Source organism: Osmerus eperlanus, chromosome 16 (assembly GCF_963692335.1).
Source record: "Osmerus eperlanus chromosome 16, fOsmEpe2.1, whole genome shotgun sequence".
Classification (NCBI taxonomy): domain Eukaryota; kingdom Metazoa; phylum Chordata; class Actinopteri; order Osmeriformes; family Osmeridae; genus Osmerus; species Osmerus eperlanus.
The window spans coordinates 10255358-10270558 of record NC_085033.1 but is presented as its reverse complement, the minus strand read 5'-3'; the positions used below and the strand labels follow the sequence as shown (position 1 = coordinate 10270558).

The 15201-nt window shown below is 41.5% G+C and overlaps 4 protein-coding genes across 4 annotated transcripts; 3 read left to right on the top strand and 1 right to left on the bottom strand.

Annotated features, from left to right (window-relative positions):
* Positions 1-45: 45 nt before the first annotated feature.
* On the top strand, positions 46-2024 carry zp3f.2 (zona pellucida glycoprotein 3f, tandem duplicate 2). The gene is made up of 9 exons (XM_062481325.1): positions 46-196; positions 282-463; positions 544-647; positions 758-849; positions 938-1118; positions 1227-1332; positions 1404-1492; positions 1610-1701; positions 1785-2024. Exons 1-9 carry the CDS (start codon positions 133-135, stop codon positions 1841-1843), a joined length of 969 nt encoding a protein of 322 aa, XP_062337309.1. The 5' UTR covers positions 46-132; the 3' UTR covers positions 1844-2024.
* A 1061-nt stretch (positions 2025-3085) lies between these two features.
* LOC134036394 (zona pellucida sperm-binding protein 3-like) lies at positions 3086-4949 on the top strand. The gene is made up of 9 exons (XM_062481326.1): positions 3086-3200; positions 3308-3474; positions 3553-3641; positions 3719-3807; positions 3895-4075; positions 4183-4288; positions 4365-4450; positions 4557-4648; positions 4735-4949. Exons 1-9 carry the CDS (start codon positions 3143-3145, stop codon positions 4797-4799), a joined length of 933 nt encoding a protein of 310 aa, XP_062337310.1. The 5' UTR covers positions 3086-3142; the 3' UTR covers positions 4800-4949.
* Positions 4950-5355: 406 nt separating this feature from the next.
* Positions 5356-8684, top strand: LOC134036398 (RING finger protein 212B-like). The gene is made up of 13 exons (XM_062481330.1): positions 5356-5638; positions 5752-5804; positions 5923-5997; positions 6080-6186; positions 6289-6349; positions 6462-6493; positions 6583-6626; positions 6719-6743; positions 6973-7036; positions 7161-7221; positions 7311-7341; positions 7433-7527; positions 7685-8684. The coding sequence occupies exons 1-13, from the start codon at positions 5539-5541 to the stop codon at positions 7690-7692; spliced, it is 756 nt and encodes a 251-aa protein (XP_062337314.1). The 5' UTR covers positions 5356-5538; the 3' UTR covers positions 7693-8684.
* A 563-nt stretch (positions 8685-9247) lies between these two features.
* On the bottom strand, positions 9248-13404 carry homeza (homeobox and leucine zipper encoding a). The gene is made up of 3 exons (XM_062481313.1): positions 12924-13404; positions 12110-12171; positions 9248-11705 (listed from the first exon to the last, which is right to left on the bottom strand). The coding sequence occupies exon 3, from the start codon at positions 11675-11677 to the stop codon at positions 9599-9601; it is 2079 nt and encodes a 692-aa protein (XP_062337297.1). The 5' UTR covers positions 11678-11705; positions 12110-12171; positions 12924-13404; the 3' UTR covers positions 9248-9598.
* Between the last annotated feature and the right edge of the window lie 1797 nt (positions 13405-15201).

The window sequence follows — 15201 nt, the reverse complement described above, 5'->3', positions numbered from 1 at the left end:
TATGCATGTCGTTAAGGCCCCCCCCCACACACACACACACACAAACACACGCACACACATGTTAATTGTTTGACTAATTGTCCAATTAGTTTATAAGTGTGGTAGTTTCAAGCCTTCCTGGATTATTCAGTCATGGTATCTTTTCTTAAGCAGGGTGTTATCATTTTTGCTGTTATAGCAACGTTTGTGAACACAGGTACCCCACATAATGTTTAGCCCAGACGTGACTTTTTAAAACCTTACTACTTTGTGTGATTCAGCGTTGTTATATTTATTTTCAGATATCGATGTAGACTGTGGTAAAGACTATGTCACAGTTAAATGGAGGGTCCATCCAGACCTTGTGTCAAATGCAGCACGTCTTTTCCTTGGAAATTGCCTTCCATCACAATTTATTGTCCTGCCTACTGGAGGCGAGGCCATCTTTATATACAGTCTAAATGACTGCAAGTTCAAAAGATTGGTAAGGTCTTTGTAAGAATTGCCACTGTCAATGTCATTGCATTGTTGGATCTTAATGACCCTTGTGCCCCCTTTCCACAGCTAACTGGAAATCGTGTCATCTATACAAACCAGTTGACATACAGGCCTTATGGAAAGCCTGAACCTGCTGTATTCACATACCAAATTAAGTGTGTTTATAATGGGTAAATATTGGCAGTGTGAATGAGTCCCATCAACGTGTATTGTGGACATAATTATTTACCAACTCTTGACATCCCATAGAAAATGGTTTAACCCAACATCCTTTGAATAGATCAGAAGAGTTGGACCCTCGCTTCTTACAATCTGCTTATGGTAGTGTGAAAGGTAATGGAGAACTGGTCTTTCACATGGGCCTTTTGAATGGTGAGTGCAATGACATCTCCTCATGGAAGACAATGGCCAAATCAGAAAGAAAATGTCAAGTGCCCTTAATGTTTTCCTTTCCCTGTAGAAAACCTAACGGCCATGGCTAGGACTAATGTCATCCTTCGTGGCTCCTTCATCCCCATTTGGGCAGCTGTGGAGCAGGGTGACCATCAGCCCTTGCTGCTGCTCATGGATGAGTGTGTGGCTGCCTTGACAGCAGAGCTGCAGCCCGAGACCCAAGTGTATCCCATCATCACCAACCATGGGTATGTAGCAGGCCCGGGGCTAGAAGGGCAAACCGCCTGTGCCTTGTAACTTGAATCCTTGTATCTCATCCAGTGTTAATCAATGAGGGAAATATATTTTCTTTGCAGTTGTCTTGTAGATGGCAAAGCTGAAAGATCTAAGTTCCTTTCCCGATACCATTCTTCTGCCATCGTGCTCTATCTGAATTCATTCAAATTCGATATGGGACAAGAAGTGAGTATTATTAATCTTCAGTTTTTTGTATATTTATGGGAAACTGATGTTTTAAAATGTTCATACCCCAGGTTTATATTCACTGCAATCTTGTTGCATGGGATCCAGAGGAGCTTAATGAAAGCAGGAAGGCGTGTCATTACGTAGAGGAGAACGAACAGTAAGCATTATTGTTTCTTTAGAAAATGTTTGCTTGTGTATGTAATGTGTAGATTTAATTTCCAATACTGGTCCAATTGATTGTACTAGTATGAAACATGTAACCTCTGCTTCACAGATGGGAGCTCCTAGATGATGTGCTGCAAAGTTCTCTTTGCAACTGTTGTGACTCGAAGTGTAGTTCTCGGCTAAAAAGAGGTGTTCCATCAGGTACTTGATGAAAACATTGTGCACTTTGGAAATTATTTCAAATCATTAATCCCCCCCACCACTAATCAATGATTTCTCTTTAGAACCTCAAGGCCTGGTACAAAACTCTGTGATTGGGCCACTCATCATTGTGGAGAACTGAGGCCCAAAATCACAACACATCAATGTAGAGTACTATTAGCTTGACTGAATTGAATAACTAGGCAACAAACTTGAATGCAGCTGGAAACATTACCTTAATACACCAGGATTGGCTGTTGATCTTTTTCAACAGCATGTAACAGTTGTATTGTTTCTCAATAAAGGCTTCACATTTGAAATTAGTGTGTGCATAAGAGTTCATTATAATCATGAACAATTTCTGAACAGGTTTCCGTATTTCTGTTCAAAAGAACATCCTACTCGGGGGTCAATATAAGGCCAATATTATCAACTTGAATGTATTATTTCTGTTAAATGGACAATGCTTGAATATTTGATGCCAGTCATTTCTCAACAAATAACTGATGTGCAAATGCAACACAAGAAATTCCCCTAGGATCAATTAAGTATTTACATTTAGTCATTTAGCAGACGCTCTTATCCAGAGCGACTTACAGTAAGTACAGGGACATTCTCCCCGAGGCAAGTAGGGTGAAGTGCCTTGCCCAAGGACACAACCTCATTTGGCACAGCCGGGAATCGAACTGGCAACCTTCAGATTACTAGCCCGCTTCCCTAACCGCTCAGCCACCTGACTCTCTATTTCTGATGTCAGAATAAAGTCTACAGATGTCTTCTGGAATTTAAGGAACTAGACCTGCATGAAACACCAAAATGTGTTGGAATTATACAAAAAGTTCAAGTATTTGTCAGAATAAAGCTTTCACTAATGCTGAGTACACACCACGCCACACAAAATCGGGCTGATTTTGGTCCGATTTCCCCCTCCCGACAATCCTAGGTAATGTCCTGATTATCTACAGATTACCTTATCAGGTTGTCCCTTGGTGTGAGGTGTGTGTGTGGGGGGAACCCCAAGGACAAACACCACACACTATAGGAGCAAAACAGTTACATCTAGGATTTTTTTGTCCATGTTTGTGGTTTCTCACATTTTGAAAATCTTAAGAAAATCTTTGTGTGTACCCAGCATTAGGTGTTGGAAAAGATGAGTCCTTATACTTTGGAAATGTGCAATTCCAGCTTCCACTCCAGATAAATGGAGCCACTGATGATAAAGTTACTAATTAATGTAATTGATATAGTTTCTCTCGGTTTCGTGAATTATTCTGATTTGTGAGTCTAGTTGATTAGCTTGTTCTCAAATTGGTCATTAATTATATGCAGCTGATGTGCATTAGTGCACTAATGTCACAGGTGTCAGGCGTTACACTTAATTCCTAGTTGTCTAATAAAAAGTGAGTTAACTGGCGTAACTGAATGTTAATGTTTGGTCATCATGAGTGTCCTTGTTGCAGTGATGCTGTTTTTGGTTCCTGCTGTTGCAGTAAATGAAGGTAACAGTTTTAAGTATCCAGGGAAAGAAATCATGGACAGTAAAGCCATTGCTTTCTTCAAACAGTATAATCCGACATTCTTGATTAACTGTGCTAATTTGTTCCAGACATCGAAGTAGACTGTGGACACACTGAAGTTACAGTAAGATGGTCAGACCCAAGATCCCAGGTGGAACCCTCTCTACTCCTACTGGGTACCTGTTCACCCAACAGTTTATATGATGGGAAAGCTGTGTTCCATGTTAATCTCGAAGACTGCAACTTCAGGAGAATGGTAGGAGTTGGTTAACTTTTAGTTATCTATCTGCATGAATTCATAAAAATGTTAATTACATTTTGCATGTTTTTCAAGGTAACTGGAGACCAGCTGAGCTTTCTGAATGATTTGACCTATATCTATGACCCGGCCTTCTCTCAACCTGTGGTCTGTGCCTATGAAAGGTGGTAGATGTGAATGATTAGATGTTCAGTACTCCACTGAATGATATGGGTTCTTGACCTATATTTTGTGTTTTCAGGCCTAGTGACTGGTTTCCTCCATTATACACTCCAACATTTAACACCTATGGCTATTCAAATTTGGCTTTTCAAATGAGACTAATGAATGGTATGTATAACCTCCTTTTAATAAAAAATAAAAAAACATGATTTGGATTAGAACACTCCTGGATCCCTTTTAATCTGTGTTCTGTAGCTGACTTCACAGGTCCAGCTCTGTCTAGTGCCTACCCCCTGGGCTCCATCATCCCCATCATGGCTGCAGTTTACCAGAGTTCCCATCAGCCCTTGCTGCTGCTCATGGAGGAGTGTTTTGCTGCCATGACACCACAGCTGCAGCCTGATGGTCCAGTATACCCCATCATCACTAACAAGGGGTATGTTGTGTGGGGCACTGACAGACAAGAGGGATACAAATGATGCTGCATGCCCATGAATGTAGGTTTGTCATGCATCTTAACCCCTTACTGTTTTGCTGCCTTAGATGCCTTGTGGACAGTAAAACTACAAATTCGAGGTTTCAGTTGAGGGCAAGAACCTCAGAAATGCATCTTTCGCTTCAAGCCTTCAAATTTGCCCTTGGAGAGGATGTGAGTGTAGCACAAAGTATTTCTGGAGACTGGGTGGTATCCAGCACTTATTTACTTTTAAATTGCATTTCCTCAGGTGTATATCCACTGTAAGCTAGTGGCCTGGGATCCTGAAGGACTTGACAGCAGCAAAAAGGCTTGCCATTTTGTGAAGGGGCATGGGTAAAAATATGAATTGCCATTTGTTCATTTTGTCTTCAGTTAGGCATGGTAGATTTTAACACTTGCTCATATTTTATTCTGTAATCTTGACCTTGGTATTTCACAGGTGGGAGCTACTTGATGACCCTGCTAGAAGTAACTTGTGCCGTTGTTGTGACTCACACTGTATGACCAGGAGCAAAAGGGGTCTAGCATCAGGTACCGCTTTAATTTGTAAGCTCTTTCAATTTCTCAGACCATTTTTAAATTCTGTATTGAAATATTGGTATACTCACCTCCTACAGGACTTGGGATAATGAAAAATACTGTCCTTGGACCACTGACCATCATTGATGGTTCAACCCCTTAAGCATTTACCAAGGTGTGAGCTGTATCTTCAAGTTAAGATCCCGATTGTATATCAAAGCAGACAATGTTGCTGTGTAATCAAACCTTGGTGCCTTCATCTGCTGACCATGTTCTGGTGGAATTTATTTCTTAATAAAATGCTTAACTTTGACTGACTTCTTCTTTGATGGCAACATCCTGTTTTCCTTACCTGTAGGCAGAACTTTGTCAAACTTGTGTTTTTCATTCAGAAGAGGCCTGTGAACAGGACAGCCAACGGTACACCATCCAGATTATTTAGCAAATTTATTTAGCAAACTAATCTGGATGGTGTACTCGTAACCTGACAATATTCCACAATAAAATTCCTCACAATTTCATAACTCTGCGCATGTCACCAACCATCATCTCAATGCACACCGAGGCAACGTTTCTTTTTTTAAAACGTTTACTGGTTCGCCATAATTTGTCAGCAATTTGTTTGTTAGTCAGTAATTTAAACGGTGTTGTGCACAGCATAGAACTTTTAGAAGGGCTAGCTACCGGCGAGACTACAGCTACAGTAGCTGCCAATAATACTTAGCTAGCCTAGCTCTAGTGCTACCAGTGTGACCGTTGGCTAGCGAGCCAGGCATGAATAAACCAGGATACTATGGATACGCCTTGTTAAAGAAACCCAATTGTTAATTGCCTTATCTAACATACGTTTCTACAGCTAGCTAGACTTACTGTCGCTGCAGTGCTAGCTATAGTACTGCGGAATGGACTGGTTCCATTGCAACAACTGTTTCCGAAGACAGGGAGTCCATTTCGCTGTATCCAGCTGTGGTCACATCTCCTGTGAAGGCTGCATTAACCCCAGTATGACAGTTTAACTCCTAAATACCGACAGCTGTAATTTAACTCTTGCTAAAACCTAATCACAATCCATCTTTCAGACTTGATTATCCAGATTTCATTCATTTTTTTCTCAGACCGGTGCACTATTTGTGGGGCAAGCTGTAATTACCTGCCCATTTCAGACCAGGTTAGTTCTTTCCATTTTAAAGTAGTAGTGCATAATCTGACGTATTGTTCCCTACACTGATCTTTATGCACATCTATTCTTGTTTCTTATCTTCATAATCCCCTCCATAAATTGGCAGATGAAGACTCAGGAACAGGTGTTTTTCAAGGACCCAGTAAAACTGATTCAGTCACGCCTCGAGCACATAGCACAGGTAGGCCTGACTTGGTTATAACAATTTCTATTGGATTTTACAGGCTTAGATTTTTACACACTATTTGATTGTTCACCATCAGATTGCTCTATTTCAACGGAGGCAAAAGGAGAGTGTGATTTCACACTTTAAACACAAGTCTGTGGAGCTGGAGAAAAGATTGAAAGAGGTCACAGACCAGTGCTACAGGTTATTTAGCCATGAACATTATTGCTCCTACATTCTTTTTGTTTGTCTGGTTAACCCCTTTAGGATCATTGTTTTAAAATCTCCCCTGTGTCCTCTCTGCAGACAAGTGTCAGAGCTGAAAAGAGAGAATGCTGAGTTGAAGAAGCCACTGTCTCAGAGAAGGGTAGGTTTAGCATCATCAGGCATTTCACTTGAACTAGATTGGTGTTATGTCATTGTTGTTCACAGCGTCAGATGATGTGATCTCGGGAAATCAATTTTCTCATCTTTCTCAGGTATCACCCGGCAACAGATTCCAAGTGAATGGGTAAAAACACAAATTCAAAATTAGACTGTCTTGTTTTATATTAATAAGCTATTGAGTAACTGCTGCATTTGCTTCCTCTGCTTCCTCAGCACTATTCAAAGAATGTCACTACCAATGGCTGTGACTTCCCCAGGTATACAATTCAATAGGATTAATTCACATGGGGAATGTATTTAAGTTTACAAACAAATGATGTTAAAAACATATTTTTTTCTTTTCACGCAGTCACTCCTCGCTCTCGAAATGTCATGTAAGGAAAACATGATCTCAAGGACAGACACCACAGACCATGTGTACACAGATTCATTTAAAGATTGAGGAACCCATGAAATTATTTTATTCTGATTTAGGTGGTTGTATATCTAGACCTCACATTACCAGGGTACATGTTCTGGCCAGCTATTGTGGTGTAATTGATTTTACCCTTTAAACAGTGAACATGTGAGAGTATATTTGTCATAGAGGAATTGTGCGTTCAGTCACCCAGGCTCAGCTGAGATTCAGGAGAGGAACAGAGACAGAAACCATAGACTTACCCTAACAGTGAGTCTTCATTTTCATGTTGTTAGCCTTTATTAGTGCAATGTCATGTTTTGCAATGTTGTTGATTTTTTTAAATAAAAAAGAACAACAGTTTCAACATTCCTTAACATATCTGTTTGTGTAGACTCCACCAGGTTCTGCTACTTCAGTCTTAAGCCTTAGCTCTGTTCACGATCGTGGATTTGGTGAGTTAAGGCTATCCACCCACACAGAACACTTATTTTTCTTTCTTTTTTTGGAATTCATAAATTGAGTTCTTTTTACTTGTGTACAGCCACACCCAACTCAGTCGGTACCCCAACCCGGTGAGAGATCTTAACATTATTATTTTGGTTAGTACAACAGGGGACTTTTTCACAGTGGTTTACGAGTTTCTTTTCTCTCTTCTATTCTCAGGCCTGAGCATCTGACTCCTAATATTTTCCAGTTCCAGTTCTTGACGGGTGCAATGCTGCAATCCCCCAGGCCTTCCAGAGGGGGCCAGTATTCAGGTGCCAATTTTTCTGTTATAAATTTAAAATGTTAAACCATACCAGTTACTTAATATATCATAAATCAAGAGTATATTAATCACAACACTGAATTTATGCTCTTTTAGTGGTGGATATCTGATCAGTTTTAAATGCAAGTTTTTTTTTTTTGTTTCAGCACCTTAAATGGGTAAAGAGCAACCCCATAGCAGTAAGATGTGGGAATGCTTCTCCAAAGATGTCTCAGTTTTTGTGGTCTGTCTTTACTTAGCATACACAAAGCATTTACTAATTTGAATATTTAACACTAGTTACGGTGGTCAAAATGTAGTTTCTTTGATTTGAAATATATATTTACAGCTTTGAGTATCTTTTTTGGAGATTTTGTTTTACACATGAAAAGGGTTTCATATTTCTTGCATTCAAGCATCCAATCTAAATGGTGGACAGTAATGCATTGCCTGTGATGTGTTCACTTTACTACATAAATTGGATCACTTATAAAAAATGTGTTGGGCTCTGCTTGTAATTGTACAATTCAAGACCATTTTGACCAGCCAGAGGCCACCTCCTGCTGTTTGTGTGATGAACAGTTGCATACCCCCAGTGAGGGAACACAAAACTTTGACAAAATGAGATTCACGTCTTGTCTGGAATTTTTATTTTGTATGTACATGTTTTAAACTGTTCAGTGACACAGTTGTGCAAATGTAACATAACCTTATGAAAAGTATTACCTTACCATTTAATTTACATATGAAAACACAAGGATAACAAGTCTATACTCTCCTACAACTGAGACTAGAGGAAGACCTTTTTTTTCCTACAACCTTTCTACATAGCATACTTGTATTAACATTTCATAGCTAATAAAATAACATTAAACACCAATGTAAAAATGTTGATTAAATACATGTACTGCTATACCTAAATGTGACAGTTGTGCTGTGTATGGCTGGAGATGCAAAAACGTGTATTATTGCTTTGGATTATGTTGAACAAACCCAATCCATTACCCGGTTCCATTGCTCACTCCCTATTAAAATAATTTATCTCAATTACACAGCGCACACAAATTAAACCAATCTGCCCACATATTTTGTTTGAATGATTTACAATGAATATGGTCATGTTGTACTTAAATAGAGCCTTGTGTAGAACAACACCTCAGAAGAATAGTGAAGTCCAGGCAAAAATACATGTTTTGGATTAGGTCAACAAGTGCAATTCAAGCTATCCAATTACAGGTTGGTTGCAATCTTGTATGACTCATTAAGCCAGCACTGTCCTTCCACCACTAACATCTGGAGGTCAGCGCAAACTGCCCATAATTGCTAAATCTACAGGCACAAAATCTGAAGTGGCAAGCACTCAAAAACATTACTTCATTCATTGGTTTGTGTCATCCCATAGGTAGAACAGCATGGAATTTTACTCAAAATTGAGAGATTAAGTGATTCAAGCTTTTTACCTAAAAAAGTATTTAATGAGTTATAGCAAATAAAACATGGTCTCCAAATTTCAAGTGCAATATGTTCATTTTAAAGGAGTTTGTGTGAATGTCCAGTGTGTTTGAAAAAAATATTATTGGGTCTAAAGGAATGATAACACACAGTGATCAGTCAATATCCTAATATGTTATATTACAGTTGGCCCAGCACATTTTCACACCCAGCTACATTTAAGTACCTATGGTCCAACCAATATACTTTGTCCTTACCAAAATACAATCCTACAATACTGCACTAAAATTATATTTAATGATGGAAACGTAAGTAAACTCGGAAAGTAAACTACAATAATCAATAAACAAACCAGTGTACTAGGTACTGCCATACCAACAGTAGTTCCATAGGCAGCACAAGCATGATTTCAAGTCCAAATATAGAATAACAGTGCAGCCATCATTCAACACAACCAACCCGAGCTCTGTCCTTGGCCTGGAAAGACTAGGGTCTTTTAAAAGTTACAAAACTCAGATTAAAGCAATACAATCCATCATTAATGCTTGGCGTCCAAAATGTGGCAAATGGAATATCCCATTATTTCCAATTTTTCCAGATAAGGCCTTTGCATATTTAGCCTCTCTGCTTTAATCAGTAGCATTGGATTTCGGTTCAGTTACAACTGCTTCCTGTGATGCAAACCAGTCTCGCACCTGCTGGTAGCTCATTCTGGACTTTTTGCAAAGGGAGTCCAGATCCTTCTCTTGAAGCACCCCAGTCAGGCGATAGTACACCTCCAGTGGATTGATGTCAGGTGAATCAGCAGTGGATGCAGGTGATGTTATGGCGCTAACTTGAGACTTTCGTTTACGGCCCCCTCCACCCCGAAGAGTCCCACTCAAACCATTGCTGTTGGAAACCCCACTGCCATTTTGTTGCATTGCAAGCTCAGCCAGGAATTGCTCCCGGACACCCTGCACCCAGCGTAGTTGACCATTTTTAACAGCATAACGAGTATCTCCAAACCACTGGATGACATCTGCTCGGGGCAAGCTTGTTAGCTCGACTAGCTGTGTGTAGTCCTCACTCTTTGGCCATTGGCAGGTCAGGAAGTGCTGCTTTAATATGTCCAGCTGCTCCTTGGTCTTGCGTGGTCGGCCTGCAGGCGTTAGAGCAGGAGAGGGTGATGAAAGAGGACTGGAGAGGGGCTGGGCTCCATGTGAAGAATTGCCTTTGGCAGAACAAGCTGACTTCTGCGAGTTGTTAGAGAGATGTCTGATAGAGGGAGCAGCAGTCGGTGGTGGTGGGGTGGCAGATAGAGAAGGGGAGGAAGACGGGGAGGGGATAGTACCCTCCGATAGTTGCTGTGGAATTTCTGTCTCTTTGATGACCTTGACCAGTTGAAGAGGCCTTTCATCTTCGCTTTCGATCTCTGCCTCTTTAAACGTGTCTTTTTGGACAGAGGTCTCCTCCATGACCTCATCTCTCTCCACCTCCACTCCCACTGCTCTCTCCCCAAATGCTTCAATGCTATTCGACAGGAAAGTCTGGAAGAAGTGAGAATCTTTTATCCCATTACTACGTCCTCCTCTTCCCAAAGCCTTACTTTTGTCTTCCACACCATTTGGTTCAGTACGGACCTTGTTAGCAACAAGGGGAAGAGGTTGAAGCTGATGAGCCTCATTCTTTGCTTCCGTAACAATGGGATGTGGATAGCCCTGGGACACTCCAACCAAGCCCCGTCCATTTCTAAGCTGATAACGACTGTCGCTAAACCATTTGCGGATGTCATTCCGGCTCAGACCCGTCTCTTCCTGCAGACGCCTCAGTTCTGCTTCCGCTGGCCAATTCTCTACCAGGAAGCTGCTGCGAAGGACTGCAAGCTGAGCTTTGGACTTCTTGTAGCGCCCATGCCGTCTCTGTTGGGTAGAGGCATCTGAAAGGTCCACTGAGGTATCTACTGCGGTGCTTCCGGGCATGTCTGCAGGGGGGCGGTAGTAGTACGAGTCCTCAGGGGGCGGGAGGGAGGAACTGAAACATGGGACTGTTTTGGCTGGTTTGAAGTGTTCTGGTGTCTCATATTTGGATTTCTTCTGAGGGATGTGAGGGGACAAGAGAATACCCTCTATTTGATCATTATCCTCTGCCTCTTTTGGAGACTCTTCAAATCCTTTTCTCTTCATCTTGTTCTCCCCCTTTGTCTCTGCGCAGTCGCCCGCCAGCTCAGGTCCAGCCAACTTGCGTCGCGTTTCCTCAATTTCCTCTGATGCCCAGCTGATGCCATATTTGATTCTCTGCACCATAAACCACACCTTGACTTTATCCAGTGGCAGTGCGCAGTGCCGGGCTAGGGCATTCACCTCACGGGATGTTGGGTAGGGGAACACATTAAAAGCCTGAACCAGCTCTGGGATAGAGTCTAGTTCACGTGTCTGGTCAGATTGTGTCCACACCAATTTCAGACCCTCTGACACCAAAGGCAGGCACACTACTGAATTGTGGTTGGTGCTGAAACTCACAGAACCACCTCTTCCCCCACTTGAATTGCTGTCTGCTGCACAGGATAGTCGTGTTTTTCCATTAGGGCTCGGTTGGTGGGATCCCTTTGAGGGGCGTGGCAGTGCATGTTTTTCAACACCTTCTGCCTGTATAACATCACTCTTCAAAGGTTCTCTCATGTCCACCGCTAGTCCTGTTTTTCTGTTAAGGTCACTGTATGTTGCCATCAGTGATATCACTGTCCGTTTCTTCCGTCTAGTGGAAACAAAAAACATGCACTTTAATAACAGTATTACAAGCTTTAATCAAATGATTCTATCTGGCACTCAAGGTCACAGACGTTTTTACGTTGAAGACCAATCATCAACAAATGGTGAGACATCAGTTATTCACACATTGGTTGAATGTCTTGTTAAGGACTTTCTTTAGCCAAAGTCAATTATGCAACAGCTGTTTCCCCTCCCCCTACTTCACACTCCAGTTCAAAATCTCATCACAAAACTGGTTGTATACTCTGTCCAGATTGAGCTCCCCTCCCCCCTGAAACCAAAGTGTGGTGACTGACTTTTGTTTTGTGAGGGTGGGGGAGTGGTTCTGGGGGTGCAGGGGCCTTGGGGAATGGGGGGCTGTAAGGAATCCATCACAGTCTCGTCTCTTACCCCTTTCCAGAGCTGGCTTTGTTCAGTCAAGTTCTCAGTCTTCAAAGGATGAAGTATAGCCTCTGTACAGAGACAAAAGTTGTGTTATGAAACTTTAAACTTTTTATCAAATGAATATTTTATAGTAATCCCCAAAACAATGGTTGACAGATAAAACATGAAAGGCACTTTTTACATGAAATGCAGAAGTTGTTTTGAAGCCACAGTGAAAATGTAATTATATTACTTAAAACTATGTTCTGACTGCAACAGGTGTAGCAACAATTGAAGAAACCTAGACGTATCCCTTGCCACAGAGGAGCACATCAATGTTTTATACTGTAGTTCTGTTTTTGAGTTCTAACCCTTAAAGACCACAGTAAGGAATGGACATTTGGTCAATTGTCAACACCTGATCCAATTTACTAATCATCGGACTTAGCCTATATGAGATATTGGAGAGACTGTTGGCCAATATATTTTAAATTAAACAATATATAACTTAGTATTGAAAAATCCATTAAACACTGATCAAACACTTGACGAATAGGCCATCCGTTGCCAAGATTAAGGCGTTTCACGTAATAACTTCGCTTAAAGGTAATTAAACTACAAAAACATATGAAGACCACCGGCACTCAATCAACTGTTATTTCAAATTCCATGTTAGCGTAAGCCTATAGTAAAATAGATTAGATAATATTGATTTTCGGTGCCCACGACAATACTCCTCAAACGTCTTGTTCCTTTGTGGCGTAGCTACCAACTAAAATGGTCAAACTGCACAGGCGCACTCTCTCGGACACGCTTCAGTGATATATAAAAATAAACTTACCCGATTATAGGCTATGCCCCAGTCTTGTTATCGGATGTTGTACGCATAATACATGTAATTCCAACTGCTCTTTCTGAAACAGCTTAATGACTAAAGTTTGTGTGCCACAGCGAAACAGGGAAACAATACCGTCTGACCCTTGTCGCTTTATGAAGCCCTCAAAAGGATAATCGTCTCGGATACAATGATGCGAGACAACTAGAAAACTTTGTTTATATCTTATGCCTTCAGATTAAAACATAGGCCTATATCCCTATAATCTACTTAACGCTTCTCGTTAAATAATTAATATCCCGAGGCTGAACTTGATTTCCTCAGTAGCCCACTCTGTTCGGTCCGTTGTTGCTTTTGTTCTGAGTATTCCAAGTGTTTCCCCTGTCCGGCCAGATCGAGGCTAGGCGGACGACCAGGAAACTCACAGGAACCCCATCTCCTGAGTGACGGTAGCGAGGGTGTTCCATCCTATGCAAAGCAGGGCAGTGATTGGATAAAGGATGCGCCTGTACCAAAAAAGACTGGTCAACAAACAAGCCCCCTCCTTGCGTTCTTATGGGATGTGGTGTCACCATTTTGGAGAGGATTTTATATTTTTGTTGTTGTTTGTTTACTGCTATTTTATTATTTGTCCATTTTATTTGATAGTGCAGAAAATTATGAATAAGCCATTTTGACTTGTAACATCCCAAATTCCTCACCTGGGGATCAATAAACTGGTATCTAGGCTCTCAAGAACATCTAACAATTGAATGATTTGTAGCTTAGGATGTGTAACTTTCTAATGGTTACATTTCATTGACTGTAGGCCTACAGGCTAATATTGATCCTCACCAACCCATCCTGAGTTAATTGATTCTGAGTTAAAACCCAAGAGAACCACGTTGAACCACTCATCATAGCAATACATATTTCTACAGTAACTGCCTTTCAAAAGCTATTATAATCATAGTACCAGTACATGCACTTAACCATAACATAACCATACAGATTTGAAATATACTATGGTTGAAGACTAGAAATTGAAGCCCTGGATGTCTTAGGTCTTGTAATCTTGAAATGACTAATTGTGAGGAGGGCATGACTAGGTAGAATCAGTCAGCTGATCTACCTAAGGTCTGTGTTGTTTATGTTATCCCATATGGAATCAGAATCAGAATCAGAATGGGATTTATTCGCCATGAAAGTTTGCACAGACAAGGAATTTGCTTTGGCAAGAAGGTGCATACAATAAACATATAGGGACCTAAAATTTAAATATGTGGACTATCTATACTAAGGTTACATAAACTAGCAGTACTAAGTGGAATTAGAACTAAATAAAATATACAATAAAATATAAGTTGTCGTAATTTACAATATAAAAATACAAAAATACAAATATGACAAAAAATACAAATGTACAAGATACAATTTTGTAATGCAGTGCAAAAAGCAGTGCGTTTTAAGCAGGAAGTCATTAGAGTCTGTGTGGGCCCTTGGCCTTGTTGAAGAGGCCAACAGCGGAAGGGAAGAAACAGTTTTTGTGGCGTGAGGTATTGGTCCTGATGGACCGCAGCCTTCTGCCGGAGGGGAGTGACTGAAACAGGGAGTGTCCAGGGTGTGAGGAGTCGGCCACAATCTTCCTCGCTCGCCTCAGGGTCCACAAGGTGTGCAGGTGCTCGAGGGTAGGCAGATTGCAGCCAATCACCTTCTCAGCAGTGCGGATGATACGCTGCGGCCTGCTCTTGTCCTTGGCAGTGGCAGCAGCGTACCAGACGGTGATGGAGGAGGTGAGGATGGACTCAATGATGGCTGAGTAGAAGTGCACCATCATTGTCTTTGGCAGGTTGAACTTCTTCAGCTGCTGAAGGAAGTACATCCTCTGTTGTGCTTTCTTGATGAGGGAGCCAATGTTCAGTTCCCACTTGAGGTCCTGGGAGAGGATAGTGCCCAGGAAGTGGAAGGACTCCACAGTGTTGACTGGGGAGTCACACAGGGTGATGGGGGTGAGTGGGGCTGTATTCTTCCTGAAGTCCACAACCATCTCCACTGTCTTAAGAGCATTGAGCTCTAAGTTGTTCTGGCTGCACCAGGTCACCAGGTTGGCTGCTTCCCACCTATAATCAGACTGGTCTCCACCAGAGATGAGCCCAATAAGGGTGGTGTCGTCCGCAAACTTCAGGAGTTTGACAGACGGATGACTGGAGGTGCAGCTGTTGGTGTACAGGGAGAAGAGCAGAGGAGAAAGGACGCAGCCCTGGGGTGATCCGGTGCTGATGGACCGGGAGTCAGAGACTTGTGT

Coding starts and splice junctions, on each gene's coding strand:
- homeza (XM_062481313.1), bottom strand. CDS start 11,677: ATGGCAACATACAGTGACCTTAACAGAAAAACAGGACTAGCGGTGGAC.
- LOC134036398 (XM_062481330.1), top strand. CDS start 5,539: ATGGACTGGTTCCATTGCAACAACTGTTTCCGAAGACAGGGAGTCCAT. Junction 7,222..7,310: donor TGTTCACGATCGTGGATTTG/GTGAGTTAAGGC, acceptor ACTTGTGTACAG/CCACACCCAACTCAGTCGGT. Junction 7,342..7,432: donor TCAGTCGGTACCCCAACCCG/GTGAGAGATCTT, acceptor TTCTATTCTCAG/GCCTGAGCATCTGACTCCTA.
- LOC134036394 (XM_062481326.1), top strand. CDS start 3,143: ATGAGTGTCCTTGTTGCAGTGATGCTGTTTTTGGTTCCTGCTGTTGCA. Junction 3,642..3,718: donor GTGGTCTGTGCCTATGAAAG/GTGGTAGATGTG, acceptor TTGTGTTTTCAG/GCCTAGTGACTGGTTTCCTC. Junction 4,649..4,734: donor CAAAAGGGGTCTAGCATCAG/GTACCGCTTTAA, acceptor CACCTCCTACAG/GACTTGGGATAATGAAAAAT.
- zp3f.2 (XM_062481325.1), top strand. CDS start 133: ATGGTATCTTTTCTTAAGCAGGGTGTTATCATTTTTGCTGTTATAGCA. Junction 1,119..1,226: donor CCCATCATCACCAACCATGG/GTATGTAGCAGG, acceptor TTTTCTTTGCAG/TTGTCTTGTAGATGGCAAAG. Junction 1,333..1,403: donor AATTCGATATGGGACAAGAA/GTGAGTATTATT, acceptor TTCATACCCCAG/GTTTATATTCACTGCAATCT.